The sequence below is a fragment of the Nerophis lumbriciformis genome, linkage group LG07 (genome assembly GCF_033978685.3).
Source record: "Nerophis lumbriciformis linkage group LG07, RoL_Nlum_v2.1, whole genome shotgun sequence".
Taxonomy (NCBI): domain Eukaryota; kingdom Metazoa; phylum Chordata; class Actinopteri; order Syngnathiformes; family Syngnathidae; genus Nerophis; species Nerophis lumbriciformis.
This window is the reverse complement of record NC_084554.2, coordinates 30121086-30146994: the sequence shown is the minus strand read 5'-3', so window position 1 is coordinate 30146994 and position 25909 is coordinate 30121086. Positions and strand designations below refer to the sequence as shown.

Genomic DNA, 25909 nt, shown 5'->3' with positions numbered 1-25909 from the left:
ATGTTTTTCTCGTTCAGGTTTTTTCACTGTTACTTTGCCGACAAAAAAATATGTTTAACTTACCGTATTTTCCGGACCATAGGGCGCACCGATGAATGGTCTATTTTTGATCTTTGTTCATATATTAGGGGAACCGGATTATAGGGCACATTAAAGGAGTCATATTATTATTATTTTTTTCTAAATGGAAAACACTACCTTGTGGTCTGCGTAACATGTAATGGTGGTTCTTTGGTCAAAATGTTGCATAGATTATGTTTTACAGATCATCTTCAAGCCGCTTTCTGACAGTCGCTTCCGGATGCCGCTTCCCCGTCATCTTTCTTGTAGCGGTGTAGCGTGCAAGGACGGGGGTGGAAGAAGTGTCAAAAGATGGAGCTAACTGTTTTAATGACATTCAGACTTTACTTCAATCAATAACGGAGCAGCATCTCCTCATCCGGATACAACCACACAGGAAATGTGTCCCGTGAAAAACCGTCCGACCGGAACTCTAATAACTAAAGTTCCCTGGGTGAATAATGTAAACTCACTACACCGGTATGTTTTAGTGCTTTCATGGCGAGTTTACTGACAGATATAAGTAAGAACTTTACACTACTTTATATTAGAAATGGCAACAGCGGAGGATGAATGTCCCATAACAAAAAGATAGAGAAAAAGAAAAAGCTTATCAATCACGACGTCGGCAATTTTTCAGGATTTATGCAGATCCCGAATACAGATCAGCAGGCACCAGAAGGTAAGAAAAGTTGCTTTATATAATATTGTGAAACAAAACGCCAGATAATATGTCTTACCTTTATACACACACCATAATAATACTCGTATGTTTAATGCGCCGACAATCCACCAAGTGGTGCGGCTTCATAGCTTACCAAAGTCGTACTAAAACATTTTAATATATTTTTGAGCACTGTGTGTAATGTTCTATATATTCAATGGAACATTTAAAATGTTGGTGTTGTTTTACTTGAGACCCATCATAGTGCAGGCTACACGTATCTCTTATGTTTGACTGCCATCTACTGGTCACACTTATCATTTCACCATGTACCAAATAAAATAGCTTCGAGGTGGGTAATCTTAACCAAACGTATTCCTTACATTAGGCGCACCGGATTATAAGGCACACTGGAGTTTTGAGGGGAAAAAAATGACTTGAAGTGCGCCTTATAGTCCGCAAAATACGGTATATGATTGGCAATATTTAAAATGTAATTTAATTTAGAAGCAAATCCCCATTAAAACGTCATTGTCTTTGTACTAGTTTGTGGTAATGTGACATTAAAAAGAAGAATTTTGTCTAAATGGAGAAGATATACAAATAAGAGTTTGAGCAAATATTATTTGACCCATCGAGTTACCGGTTGGAGACCCTTGATCTACACTGAGTAGAAGGTGGAGGGTGGTGTTGCTTCTTAATTAGAGACCACACGTGAAAAAGGGTGAGGGAAATGATTCATTTTAATGATATTTCAATGCGTAAAAGGACCGTTCAGTCTAATTGAGATTGGTCTTCGTTTTTGTGTCCAATACTTTGTTTTTTGTAGCAATCCATACCATGTTGAACATGTAACTAAATACATATGAATGAAAAACTGTTGACGTAATTGCATTTTTACATTAAAATTCACTTTACAACTATTTTTTTTTTTTTTTTTTTTTAAATTAGACAAATCTGATGCGCCATTTGGGAGCCGAAATATTTCTTTCAGAGGGCCAAGACAAAGGAGCTGAAGTTCACGTCACTATGACAAAGCAAATGCGTCGTCCAACTGCTAACGCATAACGCTAACAATTCCGGCTAGGACAACTCCTGCTCGGCTTTGTCACGAATGGCATCTAAATTACCACACTCATTCATCAATGTCATTATGACTCTGCACTTTCACAAAGCCAATTATGAAGTGTTTATCAGTTATCTTCCTCGGGGAATCGCTGAGCCAATACAGTGACATTGCCTGCGGTGGGAAAGGACACTCACTCCTGGGAAGTCACGGTTCCTTATCAGTAACCTGCGCGCTTCTGATTGACAATAATGGAGGAGAAACAAGACATGAGTAAGCATGCTAATTATTACAGAGGCCATTTTTAATGCATACGCAATGTGTTGACCCAGTTATGACCTAGAAGTAAGTCTGTTGATTCATTTATTGACCCAAATATGTGACATCACTTCATTATAATTATACATGCAAACCAAATGACATCTCCCAGAGCTTTGTTTCCTGTCACTCACACACATCAGTGACCCAGAGCGATGTAGTTGTCTTATATTTGGGTCAATAGGCCGACAGTATTTTTGACAAAATACAGTGATATACACAGTTGTATTACAGTATTTGAATAGTGCATTGATTTTATATAACTACAGTAAACCCAGTTATGTTGTCGCCTCGATGACTGGCTGACTAATGTCAAACTAAACGTACCAACCTGCACATTTCCTTGCGATGTTCACCAAGAATTTGAAAAAAGGAACAATTTGTGCACATTTTAATTTGAATTATTGTGCTTTCATATATTATTGTATACACTAATGGAGTCATTTTGTCGTATGCCTTGGCTACAGTTTTAATAAAGCTTTTCCACACGTACAAATCTTTGTGGGCAACATTCTGAAAAATAAAAATAAATTATGTTGGTGCTGTGTTTAATACATTTATTTCAGGGTTGTCCAAACTTTTTGTATGCAAAGTAACTATATACATGTGTGTGTGTATATATATACAGTGTTGGACGCGTTACTGTAACGCCGTTAGTTTCGGCGGTAACTAGTAATCTAACGCGTTATTTTTTATATTCAGTAACTCAGTTACCGTTACTACATGATGCGTTACTGCGTTATTTTACGTTACTTTTGATGTAGTATCGGCTAGAAACAGAAGCGCTGCGGTGTCGTTCTTCTGAATCTTCCTCTGTCACAAGCCGGAGAGAAGAAAAGAGGCGCGCTCTGGGTGTGTGTGTGTGGGGAGGGGAGGGGAGGCACACACGTGATACGCGGTTTGATATAGGAAACAAAAACAAAAAAAGTTGTTGTCACGTTCAGTCCACACACAGCGTGGTCATGGCGAGCGCAGTAACGGAGGAGCTTGAACGCCCCTCACCATTGAATCGGTGTGTTTATAGGTGCAGACTCGGTTGTGCAAAACAAGGGTTTTAAACACATGCTGAACGTGCTTGAGCCACGTTACGACATCCCGTCGCGCACCCACTTCAGCGATAAGATTGTGCCAGATCTTTATGAGCAGGAGAAGAAAAAAGTTGTGAATGAACTATCCCGAGCATCATCTGTTGCGCTCACGACAGACGGCTGGAGGTCCAGGGGAACTATAAGCGCTCACTTCATCACAGCAGACTGGCAGATGAGAAGACACGCCCCCTCTACAAGAGTCACCTTGCGCAGGTACTGACACAAGCAGTGGAGGAATGGAAGATAAAGATATCCCAGTCACACGTGATAATGCCAAAAATCAAATAATTACAGTGAATGAGGCAGGACTGGGACCACAGATAGGTGCTTTGCACATGTAGTGAATTTGGCATCACAGAAGGGAATCTCAGTCAATAGGATGGAGCGCCTCCTTGGGAGGATCAGGAAGGAGGTTTCCTACTTCCACCCAAGCACAACAGCTGCTCATGTGCTTAAGACAAAGCAAGAAATGCTAAAGCTGCCTAATCATAAGCTCATACATGATGTCCCAACAAGGTGGAACTCCACTTATGGTATGTTGGAGCAGCAGGCAGCTATATACTCTGCATTGACCCACAACACCCTGAAGACAAATGTCACCCTGTCTGATGATGATGTGAGAGTGGCAGATGAGGTCCTCCAGGTGCTTAAACCCCTCAAAAGTGTTACATCTCTACTGAGCACTAAAACTTCACCATCTGTGTCAATGATCCTGCCACTGAAAACAAGGATTCTACAATCCATGGCTGTGTGGAAGACAGCAGCATCACTCCAGTGCCTTCTTATGTTGCACTTTAACTTGTTTTTTATTAATGGTCATTGGTCCAAGTTTAAAGAAAGGAGGAATGCCTTTTTATGTTGCACTGTTTTTCATTAATTATGTTAAAAGGGAAATAAAAATGCATGTCAAGTTGATCAACAGATTGTATTATTCTCCAGTGCAATAACAGTACTGAAATGAAGGCTAAAAGGGCATTAATGGGAGCTTTAAAAAAAAATAAGAAAAAAAGAAGTAACTAAATAGTTACTTTTCACAGTAACGCATTACTTTTTGGTGTAAGTAACTGAGTTAGTAACTGAGTTACTTTTGAAATAAAGTAACTAGTAACTGTAACTAGTTACTGGTTTTCAGTAACTAACCCAACACTGTATATATATGACTACATATTTTATAGTATAATGGATGTATAATTAATAATTACTATAATTGAATCTTAAGAGTATGTGAAAGTTCAACTCCGAACTTGTTTACTTCTGTGATGACCTCCTTAAGGCATTTTTTAAATAATCAGAAATATCAAGCAGCTAAAATGTGCCAAATTATTAAATAATAAATACATGTTTTGCATTTACCCATCCTTCCTTGTAATGGATTTAAATGAGTGTAATTTTGACTTTTTTATTTTTTGACTTTTTTTAATCTCCACAAAGTTCAATGAGTATGTTGTGTTATGTGTGACCATGTTTATTGTATTTGTGTGCTTGTTGATTATTTTTCTTTTCTGTACCATGACTAGGGAAGGTTGTTTGGATTGAGTCATGTTACCAAATGATGTGCTGTTGAACTTGCAAGTACAATTTATGGTTGATTAACTTTCATTGGCCACCAGATGGTGATAAAATAACAGCTACTAGACCACCGGCTATTCGTATATGATTTGAATATGCAACTCCGAGCCATATGACTTATTGCACTCATGCCGTCTAGTGGGCCATATCAAAGACGACATCTGGCGGGTAAAATTGAAAACGCCAGCCCGGCCGCAAATTGGCTCGCAGGCTATAGATTGGACACCCCTGATTTACTTTAAAGCTTACTTTGCCCTTTGTGTATGTTTTATTGCTGAGAAACAAGACAGTAGTTGTGTTGCTGTTGGGATTTCATACTGCTTACAGACAATGAAGATGTTAATACAACAACACGTTGCCATAAACGGACTGACTTCACAGAAATAATCACTTTGGCTTTTAAATTTTATGTTGACAAAAGCAGTAGACCGCGGTTAAAGGAGCTCTCTAATGAAAACAACACTGGCACTTATTCCATAGTTCTGGACCTAAAAATTATGCCTACAGGTCAAATTACCGCCAAAATAGAAACAGTAGTAATTTTAGGTTTGTTTTCTAAGGAGTTTCAGTACATATTAGAACGTCTACTTTTAACTCCAAAATGTGGGTGGGCCTGCACCAGTCTGCTGACAACACCTACAGAAGAGTGGAGGCACTTTCATATTGCGTAATGTGTTTTGGTAGCATCTTCATCCCGAATCACGTTATTTTCACTCAATATTTGAAGGAATGATCATATACGGTATTCTGCCCGATGCATTGTTGCCGGTTGTAAAAATACATCTAGAGAAGGGGTCAGTCAGCCTGCATCGATTTCCAAATGACAGAAATACGATGAAAGTATGGACCTCTCAAGTCAAATTGACTTGCGCAAGCAACATGGGACAGACCAAGAGAGAGGAGTTTATTTTGCAGCGATCATTATAATGATTCTGACTTTGAAGACTAAGGGTTTTGGGAGGAGTTTGAGTGTAAAAGTGTAAAAGACTCAAGCCAAATAAGATCCCCCCAAAATAGGAGAGAAAGACAGCAGAAAAAAAAAAGAAAAAAGAGCAGACCGGTTGCTCAAAAACGAGAAAAAAATAAGGTAAGCTGCTGTTATTCTACAAACTCTAAAACCAGTGAAGTTGGCATGTTGTGTAAATCATAAATACAAACAGAATACAATGATTTGTAAATATTTTTCAACCTATATTCAATTGAATAGACTGCAAAGACAAGATACCTAACGTTCGAACTGAGAAACTGAGAAAAAAAAATATGTTTGGCAAATATTAGCTCATTTGGAATTTGATGCCTGCAACATGTTTCAAAAAAGCTGGCACAAGTGGCAAAAAAGACTGAGAAAGTTGAGGAATGCTCATCAAACACGTATTTGGAACATCCCACAGGTAAAAAGGCTAATTGGGAACAGGTGGGTTCCATGATTGGGTATGAAAGCAGCTTCCATGAAATGCTCAGTCATTCACAAACAAGGATGGGGCGAGGGTCACCACTTTGTGAACAAATGTGTGAGCAAATTGTCGAACAGTTTAAAAATAACTTTTCTCAACGAGCTATTGCGAGGAATTTAGGGATTTCCCCATCTACGGTCCGTAATATCATCAAAAGGTTCAGAGAATCTGGAGAAATCACTGCATGTAAGCGGCAATGTCCATGACATTCAATCCCTCAGGCGGTACTGCATAAAAAAAGCAACATCATTGTGTAAAGGATATCACCACATGGGCTCAGGAAAACTTCAGAAACGCACCGTCAGTAACTACAGTGCGTCACTACATCTGTAAGTGCAAGTTAAAACTCTACTATGCAAAGCCAAAGCCATTCATCAACAACACCCAGAAACGCCACCCGCTTCGCTGGGCCCAATTTCATCTAAGATGGACTGATGCAAAGTGGAAAAGTATTCTGTGGTCAAACGAGTCCGCATTTCAAATTATATTTGGAAACTGTGGATGTCGTGTCCTCCGGACCCAAGAGGAAAAGAACCATCCGGACTGTTATAGGCGCAAAGTTCAAAAGCCAGCATCTCTGATGGTATGGGGGTGTATTAATGCCCAAAGCATGGGTAACTTACATATCTGTGAAGGCGCCATTAATGTTGAAAGGTACATACAAGTTTTGGAGCAACATATGTTGCCATCCAAGCAACATTTTTTTCATTGACACCCCTGCTTATTTCAACAAGACAATGATAAGCCACATTCTGCATGTGTTACTACAGCGTGGCTTCGTAGTGAAAGAGTGCACGTACTAGACTGGCCTGCCTGTAGTCCAGACCTGTCTCCCATTGAAAATGTGTGGCGCATTATGAAGCATAAAATATGACAACTAAGACCCCTGGACTGTTGAACAACTTAAGCTGTACATCAAGCAAGAATGGGAAAGAATTCCACCTGAAAAGCTTCAAAAATTGGCCTCCTCAGTTCCCAAACATTTACTGAGTGTTGTTAAAAGGAAGGGCCATGCAACACAGTGGTAAAAATGTTTATGTGCCAACTTTTTTGCAATGTGTTGCTGCCATTACATTTCTAAGTTAATGATTATTTGCAATAATAAATTAAGTTTCTCAGTTCGAACATTAAATATTTTGCCTTTGCAGTCTATTCAATTGAACATAAGTTGAAAAAGATTTGCAAATCATTGTATTCTGTTTTTATTCACGATTTACACAACATGCCAACTTCACTGGTTTTGGGTTTTGTATTTTGTGTCTTCTTCTACAGACTTTTAGGAAATGCTGAAAGAGCATGAGCATACACAGGCTATGGTGTCTATGGAAGAGGAGATGAAAGATGAAATTCCGAAAATGGTGATTCCTCAAAATGTTAACCATATCAGTTTTGAAATTATCATGGACCTGTGTGACAAAAAACATGCAATTAAGTGATCAAAAAAATAACTTTAAATACCTTTATCCACACGGTCTATGCGAGGAAATGGGTTCCAGTTCTGTAGATGACGTCACACTAAGAGGGGAGTTTTGTGATGGAAAGAGGGCGTTCCAAGTACACTTAGTTATATCTCTCGGTTACTCAAAAACTAATTGATGTTATGAGAAATGAGTGCCAGATTTATTTTCAGAAGCAAAAACTACATCAAGTGAACTTGTTAGTAAAATTTCAGTCTCATCCGCACGCTATCTGTCATTAAAGTCAAAATGTTTTGTTTTGGCAACCACTGACGTGAGTATTGGAAATGTGTGTACAAGCAATGAGCGAGAAAAGCAATGCAAAAATTACAGTGTATACGTAAAGTCATACATTAAAGCTATTGAAACCAAATATAACCCTGGCAGTAGATGGCCAAACAACAGGGCGATTAATGTGTTTTTTAAGCATTTGCAGAAATCTCAGAGGCGATGAATCAGAGTTAATAGCAAAACCAAAGCCACTTTGAAATAAATAATAGCGGCTAATAGCTCTGATGCAGAACACATAAACAACACTTTAATTTACAAGGAGACGTAAAAGAGTCCACATTTTCCATCCCCAACAGACCTCAAGGGCCGCATGCTGTGCTTAATACAAACACTAAAAAGAAAAAAAAAACCTCTTACTTACAAAACATAATTATGCTCCTTGCAAAAAAAAAACGTCCAAAGCTGTCGTTTTCCGTTCTTCTATAATTTGTGTTTTGCATCTTGTTTGTGGATTCGATACACACTGTGTCGTGTCCTTGGGCACAATACATACACTCTAATGGGAGGGAGAGTTCTGCAGTGACCATGCAGAAGCGGGAACAACAGGGTTCCTTTTAATACCTGCAAGCATCAGTGCAAAGACCTAAAAATGCTACTTAGGTCTTTGTGGCACTTTAAGGTGAATAGAGTAGGCCATTAGCTAATGGTCGCACGCTGCTCTATGTCCTACCCCCGGTGGTAGAGGGAGGTAAAGTAATGGAGAATGGGTGGTCTTGAACTAAAATATAATAAACCAAGACATGGCTGGAACCACAAAATCCCCAATGCTGCAGGGGCAAGCAGCCATCCCACACACACTGGTGCCAATTCCACATTCAAGGCTCAAACGTTATCTATAGCGGCGGTGAAACTGTGGGACAATGTGAGTGGAGAAATTAAACTGTCTTCTAGCCTAAGAGTGTTCAACCTTGCGGTAAAAAAATGTGTTGTTGGGAAACTATCAAAAACATGACTAGTTGTTTGGACTATCTAAACTGTGGAACACAGGTGCAAAATAACTCACTGTGGAATAAGCATACTTGCCAACCTTGATACCTCCGATTTCGGGAGGTGGGGCGTGGGGGGAGTCGGGGGCGTGGTTAAGAGGGGAGGAGTATATTTACAGCTAGAATTAACCAAGTCAAGTATTTCATATATATATATATATATAAGAAATACTTGACTTTCAGTGAATTCTAGCTATATATATATTTATTTTATTTATATATAAATATATATATATATATATATATATATATATATATATATATATATATATATATATATATATATATATATATATATATATATATATATATATATATATATATATCAAATAAATACTTGAATTTCAGTGTTATTATTTACACATATACACACACATAACACTCATCTACTCATTGTGGAGTTAAGGGTTGAATTGTCCATCCTTGTTCTATTCTCTGTCACTATTTTTCTAATCATGCTGAACACCCTCTCTGATGATGCATTGCTGTGTGGCACACACAAAAGTGCTTTCATCAAATGCACTGGAGTCTGGAATCTTCCATCTCTCCTGTCCAGGTCCAATCGCAGCTGCGGCTTGGAACTTACAAGCGTATTTCTTCATCTTACTCGTCGTCGGCGTCGCCACGGCTGTATCGTCCTCGTTCTTCGTCTCCTTGTTGTGTGCGCAGTTGTGCACTACACTCTCTAAAAGCACTAAATGTTATTGTCACACATGCATGTACAGTAGATGGCAGTATTGTCCTGTTTAAGAGTGTCACAACATTGCTGTTTACGGCAGATGAACGGCTTTACGGTAGACGAAAACGTGACTGCTGCTGTTGTGTGTTGTTACCGCGCTCGGAGGACGTTAATGAAACTGCCTAACAATAAACCCACATAAGAAACCAAGAACTCGCCCTCGATCATTCTCCAGTTATAACGTGATTGGGCAGGCATGCTTTTTATATTGTGGGAAAGCGGACGTGAAAACAGGTCAGGTCCGCATGGAGCTGGAGGAGGCGTGGCCTCCAGCTCGGCCTGAATTTCGGGATATTTTCAGGAGAAAATTTGTCCCGGGAGGGTTTTGGGAGAGGCGCTGAATTTTGGGAGTCTCCCGGGAGGGTTGGCAAGTATGGGAATAAGGGACATAACACACCAGACAAGGCTTCAGAAGACGAAAGATACCCAGGCAAGATGGAGCTAATCTCATGGTCGCTCAATGCTATTGCCAAAGTGTTTTCCAGCATATGTTAGTCTTGTTCTGAAATTGTCATGTATCCATCAAATCTGCTGTTGAAACTTGGACTATACAACCAACATATATAACCAACATATAAGTTGATTGTAAATTAGGGGCGGGACATGGATAAGCATTCTTGCTTTGTTTCCCCGTATCCCTTTTTGGTGGGTGCCGTTGCATGTCTGTCAAATTTCAAAGAGTGATGAAGTGTTGCTATATATGTCTGCCGGAATAAATAAATTCATTCATTCATTCAATCCAAAGACAGGAAATAGGCTATTGTTTCATTTTCCGACTCACCCAAATGTTGCCATCCTGGTGATAAGGTTTCCAGTTCCTTCCCGAGTCGCTGTAGAGCAGACGGTAGCGCGTGGTCCAATCGGAGCTGCTGTAGCGCCCCTGGGTTGCGATGGCGCTCACCTGCTTTCTGGAGCCCAGGTCCACCTGTAGCCACTGGTAGTGGTCGCTGTCCAGTGGAGACCATCCACCAGCACCTATGACACAAGATTTCATGTTCATAAAAAGTAATATGTGCAGACCAATATGGCAGCAGGTTTGTGTTTGACACCATGGCAGAATAAAATGTCTTATCTGTACGTAATGATGTTGTATAACGCGAATGCACAGTTTATATCAATGGTCAGTGTCCAGCAGAGAGGTACATACCGACACAGACACCTTGCACAGCGCATGAAAAAATGCATGTTTTATTCATGTTTTTTTTACATTAGTTATACGGTTGTGATGAGTGACAAGGTATCTTCTTCAGTATTGTCTAATTATACACAGGTAAGGCTTCTATTTCCAGGTGAAGAGCATTAGTATGTATGACTTTTCAAGATGGGTTCTTTTTTTCTGGTTATTAGCATGCAGGCAGCAATGTGACATTTGAAAAACTACCACCGCGTAGATACCGATACCTTGATGACGCGACAGCATGCCGTCATCTTGTTATTGATTCCATCTTCTTCTTATAAATTCCTGCTCTTCTACTTAAACCATGGCAGCTGTGTAAATAATTCAAACGGCAACAACCCTCTCCATACTGTCAGGTATGCACTTATCTCCATTTATGCACTGCGGTTCAATATTTGAATTCTGGAGAGAGGATTATGATGATACTTCATGGTAGCACAACCTGGAGTTACGACAAATACGAAAGAAAAACAACAACAGATAAAACAGGGACAACAATGTTGTGAAGGCACTGAAATTAACTAAGAATACTTTCTGGAAACCTTCAATTGGTGGTATATGTTACTGATTCTTTAGAGATTCTTGAAACATTTGCTTCCATTACATTGTTAAGCAACTGTCGATCTGTTTCATAAATAACTGTTGAATTTGATACATAATGTTCTTTATTATTTCGAGTTGTCATTGCCAAGATTTAAAATTTGGACTACTGACTTTCTATATTTCCCCACCAGATGACCCTACTTTTTCCAATTTAAATCACGCAGCATTTTACACATTTGAAAATTATCTTCATAGGTACCTTTCAAGGGAAATAATAGATACAATTAAAATACATCTACATATATATATATATATATATATATATATACATATATATATATATATATATATATATATATATATATATATATATATACATATATATATATATATATTTTGAAGTTTGCGTGTGTTTGATTTTATTTTGTCATTTTTCAGTTCTTTTTTTGTTGTTGTTAGTTTTGGATTAATGCCTCGAAAAAACGGATCTATGTAAAAATCTCGATTGTCAAAGTCGTCAAAAATAGTGTTATGAAGAGTATTGTACACTACTTCAAAACGTCATAAGCATAAGTGTTTGTGTTGTGTTGTGTACAGGGGGAGTAGACGGCACAGACAACAAGGGGCATAGTATAGCTCTATGATTATATATATATATATATATATATATATATATATATATATATATATATATATATATATATATAAATAAATAAAATAACAACAATAACAGTAAAAACTAGAGAATGGAGTGTGACAAAAATCCAAGAGAGTATGGTGTGTGACTAAGTGTGGGAATTAATTGTTGTGTGTTACCGGGAGTGTTGAGCGAGAGGCGGAAGTCCCGGAGGGAAAAGGCAGGCTTGAATGTCCGTGAGACAGGCAGGTAGTCGGGGGTATAAGGAGGCGTCAACAGGTCCGTGTCCAGGCGAGAGGTCGAGATCCAAGGGTGAGCCAAAGAACCAGAGAGGAACAACGAAAAAGACGAGACGTACAGCTCGTCACGCAGAACGGGGATTTGTGTACGCGAACAGAAGATTATGTTCTGGTCCGGAACGCAGGTCTGCACTGGCTTAAGAAGCCAAGGAAGCTCATTACTGGCAGGTGCGCAAAGTGCTGATTGATTGCAGCTTCTTGCTGCCGCCGGAGTGACGCGTGCAGGAGATGAGCGGCCGTGGGCGTGTACCGAGGTGCGCTCCTCGGGGCTCATTGATGAGTGTGCATTGGCATGCGCCCGGCCGTGACAATAAGTAAGGTTTCCGTCAATTTAAAAGACTGAATTATTAGAAGTGTACACAAATATTAAACTGGATGTATTTTTTTAAAACAGCCGTTATTGGAAAGCTGATATTTTATGTAATTAAGATTTAAAACTGTGAGTCTTTATAGCTATTATTTTTTAATACGACACTAAAACATAAAACTAAAAAAAAAAGAATAACATCAGTAAATTACTGATACTGAATTGACCTAACATTCCAAGAAAATACAGAAGTCCAGATCTAAATTGAGGCAACAGGATATACAAATCAAATCAAATCAAATCAACAAAACCCAAAACCAGTGAAGTTGTCGTATTTACGCTTCATAATTTTCACATTTTCAATGGGAGACAGGTCTGGACTACAAGCAGGCCAGTCTAGTACCCACATTATTTTACTACGAAGTCACACTGTTGCAACATGTGGCTTGCCATTGTCTTGCTGAAATAAGCAGGGGCTTCCATGATAACGTTTTTTGCTGCTGTGACCAAATGTCACCTCCATATTTATACTGTTGACTGTCAATCAGAATGTGCAATAATGTTATGTTACTTACTGTGCCATTTTTTTTTAATTATTTTTTTTTAAGCTAAGTACTGTGTGACTTGTTGAAGGGTGGACTAGCAAAGTAAGATTTTCATTGTACGGCAAACTGTCTGTTTAACTGTGCATATGACAATAAACAATCTTGAATCTTGAATCTTTAACTTGCACATACAGATGTAGCAACAAACTGTAGTTACTGACAGTGGTTTTCTGAAGTGTTCCTGAGCCCATGTGGTGATATCCTTTACACACTGATGTCGCTTTTTGATGCAGTACCGCCTGAGGGATCGAAGGTCATGGGCTCACCTCCCAGGGGGTGCTCAAGGATGATGGGTTAAATGCAGAGAATAATTTTGCCACTCCTCGTGTGTGTGTGACAATCATTGGTACTTTAACTTTTAACTTAGCCGCTTACGTGCAGTGATTTCTCCAGATTCTCTGAACCTTTTGATGATATTTGATGATAATCCCTATATTCCTTGCAATAGCTTGTTGAGAAATGTTGTTTTTAAACTGTTCGACAATTTGCACACGCATTTGTTCACAAAGTGGTCACCCTCGCTCCATCCTTATTTGTGAATGACTGAGCATTTCATGGAAGCTGCTTTTATACCCAATCATGGCACCCACCTGTTCCCAATTAGCCTGTTCACCTGTGGGATGTTCCAAATAAGTGTTTGATGAGCATTCCTCAACTTTCTTAGTCTTTTTTGCCACTTGTGCCAGCAAGAAATCTGCGTTCAAAGAACTCCGGCTTATTAATGATTCCCAGAGCCCAACAAAAGTCTGCGGGCTATAAAGCGTTTTTTATTCGGGCTCCAGTACTATGAAATGCCCTCCCGGTAACAGTTAGAGATGCTACCTCAGTAGAAACATTTAAGTCCCATCTTAAAACTAATTTGTATACTCTATCCTTTAAATAGCCCCCCTTTTTTAGACCAGTTGATCTGCCGTTTCTTTTTCTTTCTACTCTGCTCCCCCCTCTCTCCTGTGGAGGGGGAGACACACAGGTCCGGTGGCCATGGATGAAGTGCTGGCTGTCCAGAGTCGGGACACAGGGTGGACCGCTCGCCTGTGCATCGGTTGGGAACATCTCTGCGCTGCTGACCCGTCTCCGCTCGGGATGGTTTCCTGCTGGCCCCACTATGGACTGGACTCTTACTATTATGTTGGATCCACTATGGACTGGACTCTCACAATATTATGTCAGACCCACTCGACATCCATTGCATTCAGTCTCCCCTAGAGGGGGGGGGGCTACCCAAATATGCGGTCCTCTCCAAGGTTTCTCATAGTCATTCACATCGACGTCCCACTGGGGTGAGTTTTTCCTTGCCCTTATGTGGGCTTTGTACCGAGGATGTCGTTGTGGCTTGTGCAGCCCTTTGAGACACTTGTGATTTAGGGCTATATAAATAAACATTGATTGATTGATTGATTTTTTTAAACATGTTGCAGGCATCAAATTCCAAATGAGCTAATATTTGCAAAAAAAAAAGTTTTCCGATTTGAATGTTAAATATCTTGTCTTTTCAGTTTATTCAATTGAATATAAGTTGAAAATAGAATGTCCATCAAAATAGACAAAGTCTCTCAGACTTGTTTTCTGGTGAGTTTCAGCGCATTTTGGAAAGTCCACTAAGTTTACATAACTACCATTGTTATGTATTATAATTTCTGCTGATCTCGTATTAGATTAATATCGGTATCGGACAACACTCAAGGCTCCAATATTGGTATCCTATCGTAACTGTACAAGTTGTATAGGGCAGTGTTTTTCAACCACTGTACCGCGACACACTGTGCCGTGAGATACAGTCTGGTGTGCCATGGGAGATTATCTAATTTCACCTATTTGGGTTAAAAATATTTTTTGCAAACCAGTAATTATTGTCAGCAAATTATGTGTTGTTGTTGAGTGTCTGTGCTGTCTAGAGCTTGGCAGAATAACCGTGTAATACTCTTCCATATCAGTAGGTGGCAGCCGGTAGCTAATTGATTTGTAGATGTCGGAAACAGCGGGAGGCAGCGTGCATGTAAAAAGGTGTCTAATGCTTAAACCAAAAATAAACAAAAAGGTGAGTGCCCCTAAGAAAAGGCATTGAAGCTTAGGGAAGGCTATGCAGAACAAAACTAAAACTGAACTGGCTACAAAGTAAACAAAAACAGAATGCTGGACGACAGCAAAGACTTACTGTGGAGCAAAGACGGCGTCCACAATGTACATCCGAACATGACATGACAATCCACAATGTCCCCACAAAGATGGATAAAAACAACTGAAATGTTCTTGATTACTAAAACAAAGTAGATGCGGGAAATATCGCTCAAAGGAAGACATGACACTGCTACAGGAAAATATCAAAAAAAGAGAAAAAGCCACCAAAATAGGAGCGCAAGACAAGAACTAAAACACTACACACAGGAAAACAGCAAAAAACTCAAAATAAGTCACGGCGTGATGTGACAGGTCATGACAGTACACCTACTTTGAGACAAGAGCTATATTGATGAATGATTGGTTATGATTCAAAATCACATCAAACAATTGCGACCATGACTTTTTTACTGTCAACTGAGTTTCGTTTTGTAATAATTTCTGCTGGTGGTGTGCCTCCGGATTTTTTAAATGCAAAAAATGTGCCTTAGCTCAAAAAAAGGTTGGAAAACACTGGTATAGGGACACCCCTATAGATAAAAGATTCCGAGTGGTTTCATCAGGTCAAAGCGGAAGAGAAGATAGGGCAAGAAGCATTAAGCATGGTGACGAGATGATGTCACATGATAAAACAGCACAAGCTGCTTTTGTGATGTATCCCCCCACCCCTTGACAAGAAACCTATATCTTATCCAATTACACAGCTATTACGCTCCAGCTCCGGCCTCGACAGATAAACTGGGTCAGTATCAGCGAGAATGTCAATACCTCAAAAAGCCATTCCCCCTGGGGATGATAAAACACCAGGGGGAGAATTTTGTGTGGGATGAGTGACAATGAGAGGTAAACATCACACGGTACAGATTAGGAAAGCTAGAGGTGATGGACGAGAGGTGGAGTGAATGACAAGATGGTGCAGAGTGGTGGCGGAAGACAGGAAGAATAAGAGAGATGGATGAGGTATGAAAACAAAAAGGGAGGGATGAGAGTGAGTTTTATGACTGGGGTTTATAGCGGGGAGGCAAAGGAAAAGGCAAAGAAAGGGGATCCTCGTTAAGGTAAAGCAAGTGATGAATGACAAACCCGGGAGAAGGAGGGCCTAAATGAGCCCATTCTGAAGTTCCAGTAGAACACAGCAAGTCCAAATCAAACAGAAGAAAAGATTGGAAACGCGAGAACAAAAGGAGGCAGAGAGGAAAGTCATACATTAAAGCATGACTCCTCAATAGAGCTGATGATATATGGACAGCCATTGCAGCAGTTTAATGCCTTCTCATTCCAAGTTTCAGCCTCACCTTATTGGAAACTTTTTTTTTTGGCCCATTCCTCCAAGGCTCCATTAAAAAAAGTCACGTGACAAGACAATAATGAGGATTTTTTTTTTTTTTTTTTTTCCGGAATTTGAATCATCCATACTGAATCATCAAGTGAAACATGACGTTGAGGACAATTTCCATTCAAACCTGTTAATTGCGGAGCCGGAGGAGTAGAGTGCAAGCGCACAAAAGAGGCTTAGTGGTGGAATTATTTGTATTCATCATTGTTATAGCATGCAATGAACCATTTCTGAGACAGTGCATGACAAAGTTAACTATAATTCGAATTAAAAATGTAAGAGGATAAAAGGCGCGACCAATTTGACAACAAATTGCACAACAATGTCGAGTCTTTTGCTTTATTACTATCTCAAAATCAAGATGAGGGTGGATATACATTTTCTTTTACAGTTCTGGAAGTATCCCTTTAAGTACAGTAGGCCAATCTAATGTACACTATACTGACAAAAGAATTTGGCCACCTGTATTGACTCACATATGAACTTGAAGTGCCATCCCATTCCTAACCCATAGGGTTCAATATGATGTGGGTCCACCTTTTGCAGCTATTACAGCTTCAACTCTTCCTGGAAGGCTGTCCACAAGGTTGCGGAGTGTGTTTATAGGAATTTCCCACTATTCTTCCAAAAGCGTATTGGTGAGGTCACACACTGATGTTGGTTGAGAAGGTCTGGCTATCAGTCTCCGTTCTAATTAATCCCAATTGTGTTCTATCAGGTTCAGGTCGGGACTCTGTGCAGGCCAGTCAAGTTCATCCACACCAGACTCTGTCATCCAAGTCTTTATGGACCTTGCTTTGTGCACTGGTGCACAGTCATGTTGGAAGAGGAAGGGGCCCGCTCCAAACTGTTCCCACAAGGTTGGGAGCATGGAATTGTCCAAAATGTTTTGGTATCCTGGAGCATTCAAAGTTCCTTTCACTGGAACTAAGGGGCCAAGCCCAACTCCTGAAAGTCAACCCCACACCATAATTCCTCCTCCACCAAATTTCACTCTCGGCACAATGCAGTCGGAAATGTACCGTTCTCCTGGCAACCTCCAAACCCAGACTCGTCCATCAGATTGCCAGATGGAAAAGTGTGATTCATCACTCCAGAGAACGCGTCTCCACTGCTCTAGAGTCCAGTGGCGACGTGCTTTACACCACTGCATCCGATGCTTTACATTGGACTTGGTGATGTATGGCTTAGATGGAGCTGCACGCCCATGGAAACCCATTCCATGAAGCTCTCTGCGTACTGTACTTGGGCTAATTGGAAGGTCACATGAAGTTTGGAGCTCTGTAGCAACTGACTGTGCAGAAAGTCTTTGCACTTTGTGCTTCAGCATCCGCTGACCCCTCTCTGTCAGTTTACGTGGTCTACCACTTTGTGGCTGAGTTGCTGTTCCCAATCTCTTCCATATTTTTATAATAAAGCCGACAGTTGACTTTGGAATATTTAAGAGAGAGGAAATTTCACGACTGGATTTGTTGCACAGGTTGCATCCTATGACAGTTCCACGCTGGAAATCACTGAGAGCGGCCCATTCTTTCACAAATGTTTGTGGAAACAGTCTCCATGCCTAAGTGCTTGATTGTATACACCAAGTGATTAGGACACCTGATTCTGATCATTTGGATGAGTGGCCAAATACTTTTGGCAATATATGTATATTGCCAAAAGCTCACCTGCACAGGCTTCCTGTGCACTTAAGATGTGACTTTAAGGTTTTACTACTTACGTATACAATACTACACGGTCTAGCTCCATCCTATCTTGCTGATTGTATTGTACCATATGTCCCGGCAAGAAATCTGCGTTCAAAGAACTCCGGATTATTAGTGATTCCCAGAGCCCAAAAAAAGTCTGCGGGCTATAGAGCGTTTTCTATTCGGGCTCCATCCATCCATCCATCCATTTTCTACCGCTTGGGGTCGCGGGGGGCGCTGGAGCCTATCTCAGCTACAATCGGGCGGAAGGCGGGGTACACCCTGGACAAGTCGCCACCTCATCGCAGGGCCAACACAGATAGACAGACAACATTCACACTCACATTCACACACTAGGGCCAATTTAGTGTTTCCAATCAACCTATCCCCAGGTGCATGTCTTTGGAGGTGGGAGGAAGCCGGAGTACCCGGAGGGAACCCACGCAGTCACGGGGAGGACATGCAAACTCCACACAGAAAGATCCCGAGCCCGGGATTGAACCCAAGACTACTCAGGACCTTCGTATTGTGAGGCAGATGCACTAACCCCTCTTCCCCCGTGCTGCTCTATAGCCCGTCTGCGGGCTATAGAGCATTTTCTATTCGGGCTCCAGTACTCTGGAATGCCCTCCCGGTAACAGTTAGAGATGCTACCTCAGTAGAAGCATTTAAGTCCCATCTTAAAACTCATTTGTATACTCTATCCTTTAAATAGACACCCTTTTTAGACCAGTTGATCTGCCGTTTCTTTTCTTTTCTCTTCTGCCCCCCTCTCCCTTGTGGAGGAGGGCGGCACAGGTCCGGTGGCCATGGATGAAGTGCTGGCTGTCCAGAGTCGGGACCCGGGGTGGACCGCTCGCCTGTGCATCGGTTGGGGACATCTATGCGCTGCTGACCCATCTCCGCTCGCGATGGTCTCCTGCTGGCCCCACTATGGACTGGACTCTCACTATTATGTTGGATCCACTATGGACTGAACTTTCACAATATTATGCAACATTTGTGATTTAGGGCTATATAATATATATATATATATATATATATATATATACATATATATATATATATATATATATATATATATATATATATATATATATATATATTAATCAAACTTAATCAATCTTAATTATACTTAAGTCATGTCCTTGGTTTTTCACTCAGTTCTGGCAGGGTTGTCCAAACATTGTTCCAGTATACAGTATACATAAAAACAGAATGCATTGGGGATCACTTTGATATAAGTTTTACAATGTAGATCAATCAATACACGCCAAATAATCTGTTTAAAATATGCACATATTAGCTTAGTGGTAAAGGTAACAAAGCAAATTAGGTCAGACTCATATCTTACCTGACAATATTAGGATTTTAAATGTCCTATTATCATTCTATACTAATATCTTTCCGCCAACTAAAACCTTTATAGGGTATTTCGCACACTCAAAAATTAACTGTATCCTTCAAGAAATATGTTCACATGTTCATCATGACAGGATGCACAGAAAGCCTCAAATACCATATGCAGATAGATGCACAAGTCTTCAGCAATTTTGGTTTCCCTGGTTTTATTTTTGGGGGTATTTGGGTCAGTTGCGTAATTTCTGTTTTTTGTGTAATGTCCGGGATTTTATTTATTTTTTTTTCAGAATAAAAACTAATAACAACTGAGCTGTGGGCCGCACTTTAGACACACATGCCCAAACGCATTACCCCCTCTGAAAAATGTGGATTATTCAACAAGTCACAAGGCCCACAAAAAGTTGCATAATTTCGGTCCTCTGCAAGATCACTTATTTATTTTTCTGTATATTCAATTGGTATATTTTAATTATAACAATATATCTTAGCACAGTCTTGTTACCTTCATTATTTGCTTGATATTGTTTTTGATTTTCTTTTGTTGAATAAATCTAATGTTTTAGGGTCAGCATGCTTTTTGTAAAAATGCCACCAGATTATATTTTATGTTTTTACCAATTATATGCAAATTCCTGGTACTTTTAGTCCTGTTACTCAAATATACAATTTTCAGCATAGGAACAAGATGGGCCAATGCACATATCAAATAATTCAATACGTTTATTATCAGATTTTGAGATGAAAGAAAGTTGCAACAAGCAAATGGCACCGATTCGGTGGGATGGCTCAAATACAGAGAAACCTGCAAAGTTGAACGACTCCCAAAAAGGCCAAAAAATGGTAGTTCAAGCACATTTTTTCTGGAAGAGTACACCTCAAAAGTCAAATAAACGTCAGAGTTCAAACAATCATCATGCATGGCATCACAATATCTATGCTCGTTGAGTATCTAAAGCCATTTAAAAAAATTTTCTTTGGCATTTTATTCTTGTGATGCCACCACAAACCAGGACCTGGGATGGCATCTGAGGGGAAAATGTGACAATAACTATCGAATAAAAGGTATTTTGATTGTGACGGTTACAAACCACCAATACATTAATTCACTTGACATTATTTCCAATGGTGATGGTGAAGTCTTGTAAAACTGCAGGGATCTATTCCATTGCATAGTTAGATGTTTTGCTCGTATCTGCTTTTTGCAGGAAGATCTAGGCCCCTTGCGTACTGCTTGTTGCACAGGAGTCATCTTGGCTCGGTTGACCACCAATTTTTTTTCACTTCCGGGAATAAGTCCCCTTTCATGTGTCAGGAATCTCCTTTCTACTGTACATTACCCTTCAGTTTACCGGTAATGAGGATGAATAAATGAGGATTATGTACTCAATGTGTGACCATGACAATAAATAATCTAGAAGCACTGTATTAGAGTAACGCACGCATTAACGGCGTCACTGGTCTTACCATGTAGTGGTTAGTATTGTTTCAAAGGTTAGTCTTGATGCTGATTGCTAAGCAGGGAGGTAATAGGTCCCATTTTTATAGTCTTTGGTTTGACTCGACCGGGATTTGAACTCATGATCTACCGATCTGAGGGCGGACACTCTAACCACAAGGCCACTGAGCAGGATTAAGGAACTACAGTATACATGAAATGTGATGAACTGGGGGGGCTGTTGAGTGAGGGCTTTCCATCATTTTCAGCAGACTGCAATGCAGAATGATTAACCCCCCTCTTCATCTCACCCGAGATCCACCCAGGATTGCGGCCAGATAAATCCCTTCCCATACTGTATAAGGAGAGCTGGTAAAAAACCTAAATAAAGTCAACTAACTATTCCACAAACGCAAGTGCAATTATTACTTGGAAATGTCTGTGTCACGGCCCGGGCGCGCGTCAGTGCGCATTTATCTGTGTGCTGCGCTGAGCGCAGCTTCAAGATCGCCGGCAATCAGCACACCTGGAGCTGATGATCAGACCCGCCTTCAAAAGTCTGCACAATCTGCTATCCCGGGCCGGAACGTAACCTTCTGTTGGCGTACAGCAGCGCTTCTCAAAGTGTGGGGCGCGCCCCACTGGTGGGGAATAGAGACATGACAGGTGGGGCGCGACGAACGGGAGGGAATTTCACTTTAATTTTTTTTTTTTTTTTTTAGATTTTTTTTTTTTTACTATGCTTTCATTTTCTATACACACTGTAAATCACTTTGTGATTCTGTCTGTGAAATCTGCTATATAAATAAATGTAAATTACTTATTTTTCCTGTAGGCTTTACATTTCTAGGTAGGAGCAAAAGTTTGACAGACATAGCAACAGTAACTAATGGGGGCGGGGCTAAGCGGAACAAACTTGACGAGACAAGCGCAGCAAAATGAAAAGCTGTCCCACTGTCAAACGACACAGTTGCGAGACGTATATGCGACATTGCAAGTGATCTTGAGGAACAACTCGGAGACAAATGAAAAGAAAGTCGTTTTGCTTTACAAGTGGACGAAGCTACTGACAGCAATAAAGACTGCCTGTTCATCGCATACGTCCGCTTTGTGAATGGCGAGTCACTGTGCGAGGATTTGCTGTTTTGCAAATACATCAAAAATAGAGCCTCTGCTGATGAGCTGTTCAAGATAATGGACAGTTTCCTCAAAGAACACAACCTTAAATGGGAAAACTGTGTGGGCTTTTGCTCTGATGGCGCAATGACCATGGCAGGGTCAAGAAACAAGCTGCAGGCTCTAATAAAGAGGGTTGCGCCAAATGCGCATTGGACACACTGTGTCATTCACCGGGAAGCACTCGCGTCAAGGCAGCTCAGCCCCGAACTCAATGAGGTTTTAACAGATGTGAGCGCGGTAAATTTGATCAAAACACGACCACTGAAAGCGCCACTGTTCTCTGCACTGTATGAGGAAATGTGAGCTGATCATACAGCCGTGCTGTTTCACCATTCTTGCCAACCTTGAGACCTCCGATTTCGGGAGGTGGGGGTGCGGGGCGTGGTTGGGTGTGGGGGCGTGGTTAAGAGGGGAGGAGTATATTTACAGCTAGAATTCACCAAGTCAAGTATTTCACATATACATATATATATATATATATATATATATATATATATATATATATATATATATATATATAAGAAATACTTGACTTTCAGTGAATTCTAGCTATATATATATATATATATATATATATATAAGAAATACTTGACTTTCAGTGAATTCTAGCTATATATATATATATATATATATATATATATATATATATATATATATATATATATATATATATATATATAAATAAGAGAAATACTTTAATTTCAGTGTTCATTTATTTACACATATACACACACATAACACTCATCTACTCATTGTTGAGTTACAGTAAGCGATCAACATGCTTGATGCAATCTTGCCCTCTCTCTTTGTGTTTCTCTTCCCTCGTCATTTTTTATTGTCTCCTGTCCTCCTTGTTGATCCTACTGCAGCCCTCTGTTCCCGCGTTGACGTTGCTGTGTGTTTTGTCATTCCTTGCCCCCCCCCCCCCCCCCTGCTTCCCGGACTGCCTCTTGGATCTCGACATCCCGCTTGGACACGGACCTCTAACGCCTCGCTATTCGCCCTGACTACCTGCCTGGCCACGGACTGCCTTCTTGCCTTGTTCCTTCTCTCGTTCAACATTACGGTACCACACAACAGTTAATTTGCACATAGTCTCACACACACACACCTTGGATCTAGTCACACTCCATTTGCCCCTGTTTAATTAATAGTATTGTTTGGTTATTTTTTTTATGGTTTATTACTATATATATATTGTAATACAAACCCTGTTTCCATATGAGTTGGGAAATTGTGTTAGATGTAAATATAAATGGAATGCAATGATTTGCAAATCATTTTCAACCCATATTCAGTTGAATATGCTACAAAGACAACATATTTGATGTTAAAACTGATAAACATTTTCTTTTTTGCAAATCATTATTTTTAAAATTTGATGACAGCAACACGTGACAAAGCAGTTGGGAAAGGTGGCAATAAATACTGATAAAGTTGATGAATGCTCATCAAACACTTATTTGAAACATCCCACAGGTGAACAGGCAAATTGGGAACAGGTGGGTGCCATGATTGGGTATAAAAGTAGATTCCATGAAATGCTCAGTCATTCACAAACAAGGATGGGGTGAGGGTCACCACTTTGTCAACAAATGCGTGAGCAAAATGTTGAACAGTTTAAGAAAAACCTTTGTCAACCAGCTATTGCAAGGAATTTAGGGATTTCAACATCTACAACCCGTAATATCATCAAAGGGTTCAGAGAATCTGGAGAAATCACTGCACGTAAGCAGCTAAGCCCGTAACCTTCGATCCCTCAGGCTGTACTGCATCAACAAGCCACATCAGTGTGTAAAGGATATCACCGCATGGGCTCAGGAACACTTCAGAAACCCATTGTTAGTAACTACAGTTGGTCGCTACATCTGTAAGTGCAAGTTAAAACTCTCCTTTGCAAGGCGAAAACCGTTTATCAACAACACCCAGAAACGCCGTCGGCTTCGCTGGGCCTGAGGTCATCTAAGATGGACTGATACAAAGTGGAAAAGTGTTCTGTGGTCTGATGAGTCCACATTTCAAATTGTTTTTGGAAACTGTGGACGTCGTGTCCTCCGGACCAAAGACGAAAAGAACCATCCGGATTGTTATAGGCGCAAAGTTGAAAAGCCAGCATCTGTGATGGTATGGGGGTGTATTAGTGCCCAAGACATGGGTAACTTACACATCTGTGAAGGCGCCATTAATGCTGAAAGGTACATACAGGTTTTGGAGCAACATATGTTGCCATCCAAGCAACGTTGCTATGGACGCCCCTGCTTATTTCAGCAAGACAATGCCAAGCCATGTGTTACATCAACGTGGCTTCATAGTAAAAGAGTGCGGGTACTAGACTGGCCTGCCTGTAGTCCAGACCTGTCTCCCATTGAAAATGTGTGGCGCATTATGAAGCCTAAAATAACACAACGGAGACCCGCGGACTGTTGAACAACTTAAACTGTACATCAAGCAAGAATGGGAAACAATTCCACCTGAGAAGCTTAAAAAATGTGTCTCCTCAGTTCCCAAACGTTTACTGAGTGTTGTTAAAAGGAAAGGCCCTGTAACACTACTTTGGCACGTGTTGCAGCCATGAAATTCTAAGTTAATTATTATTTGCAAAAAAAAAAAAAAGTTTATGAGTTTGAACATCAAATATCTTGTCTTTGTAGTGCATTCAACTGAATATGGGTTGAAAAGGATTTGCAAATCATTGTATTCCGTTTATATTTACATCTAACACAATTTCCCAACTCATATGGAAACAGGGTTTGTATATATAATACATCATAGTGCTTTACCATGGCCTTGTGTCTGTGCCGTCTACTCCTTCCGTACGCAACAGTCTGGGCCTGATTCGAAACAAGGATGCCATTCATGGAGTGAAAGCTCCTCATGCTGATGTTGCATCAGAGCTTTACACAAAGATAGAGAAAAGTGACACAAAGATGTGCAAGTCAACGTGAAAACAAAATGCAAGCAAAGCAACAACGAAATAGTTTTAGCTGAAAGTATTGTCCGTTGAAGGTTGTGGGAGAGCAACTGGAGGATACGTGGGAGAAAGTGACAAAAAAATGGGTCACTGCAGGAGTGAGCTGGGCAAACGCTGTCATGGAGAGGAGAAAGAGAGCTCTGGACAAAGAGGAGTCAAGAGGTGCAGTCAAAGGTGAGCGCCGGGGGAAGGGTGGAGGGAAGCGACAAGAGGTTGACAGACGAAAGCGGAGATGGAGGAGGCCGGTGAAGGTGATGGTAGGGAGCAGGGAAAGAAGTGAGAGCAGAGAGTGGAGGGGATGGTAGGAGAGGCGCGTCGGGGGACCGCTGTCACCATCCTCTCGCCTGTCACATGCACAGATGTTCAGGGATGAAAGGAAGAGGAGAAAAGAGTGGGAGAACGACAGAGCAGAGAAGGTCAAAGACACCACTCCAGCTGAAGAGATGAGAAAGAAAGTAAAGTAAGATCTTAAGGAATACCTGGAAAAAGGATCCCAGGGGATAAAACATGCACAAAATGAACTTAGTGGATAGAAAGAGCCCGATATTTTTGTCCAC

General features: G+C 40.4%; 1 protein-coding gene across 2 annotated transcripts in view; it reads right to left on the bottom strand.

The window, feature by feature from the left end:
• The window catches only part of cntnap2a (contactin associated protein 2a), a 766983-nt gene that overhangs the window by 462371 nt on the left and 278703 nt on the right, over window positions 1-25909 (bottom strand). For both annotated transcript variants that reach the window (XM_061965507.1, XM_061965508.1), the window contains exon 3: window positions 10474-10667. In XM_061965507.1, coding sequence (XP_061821491.1) covers window positions 10474-10667 — 194 coding nt within the window. The remainder of the gene's footprint in view (window positions 1-10473; window positions 10668-25909) is intronic.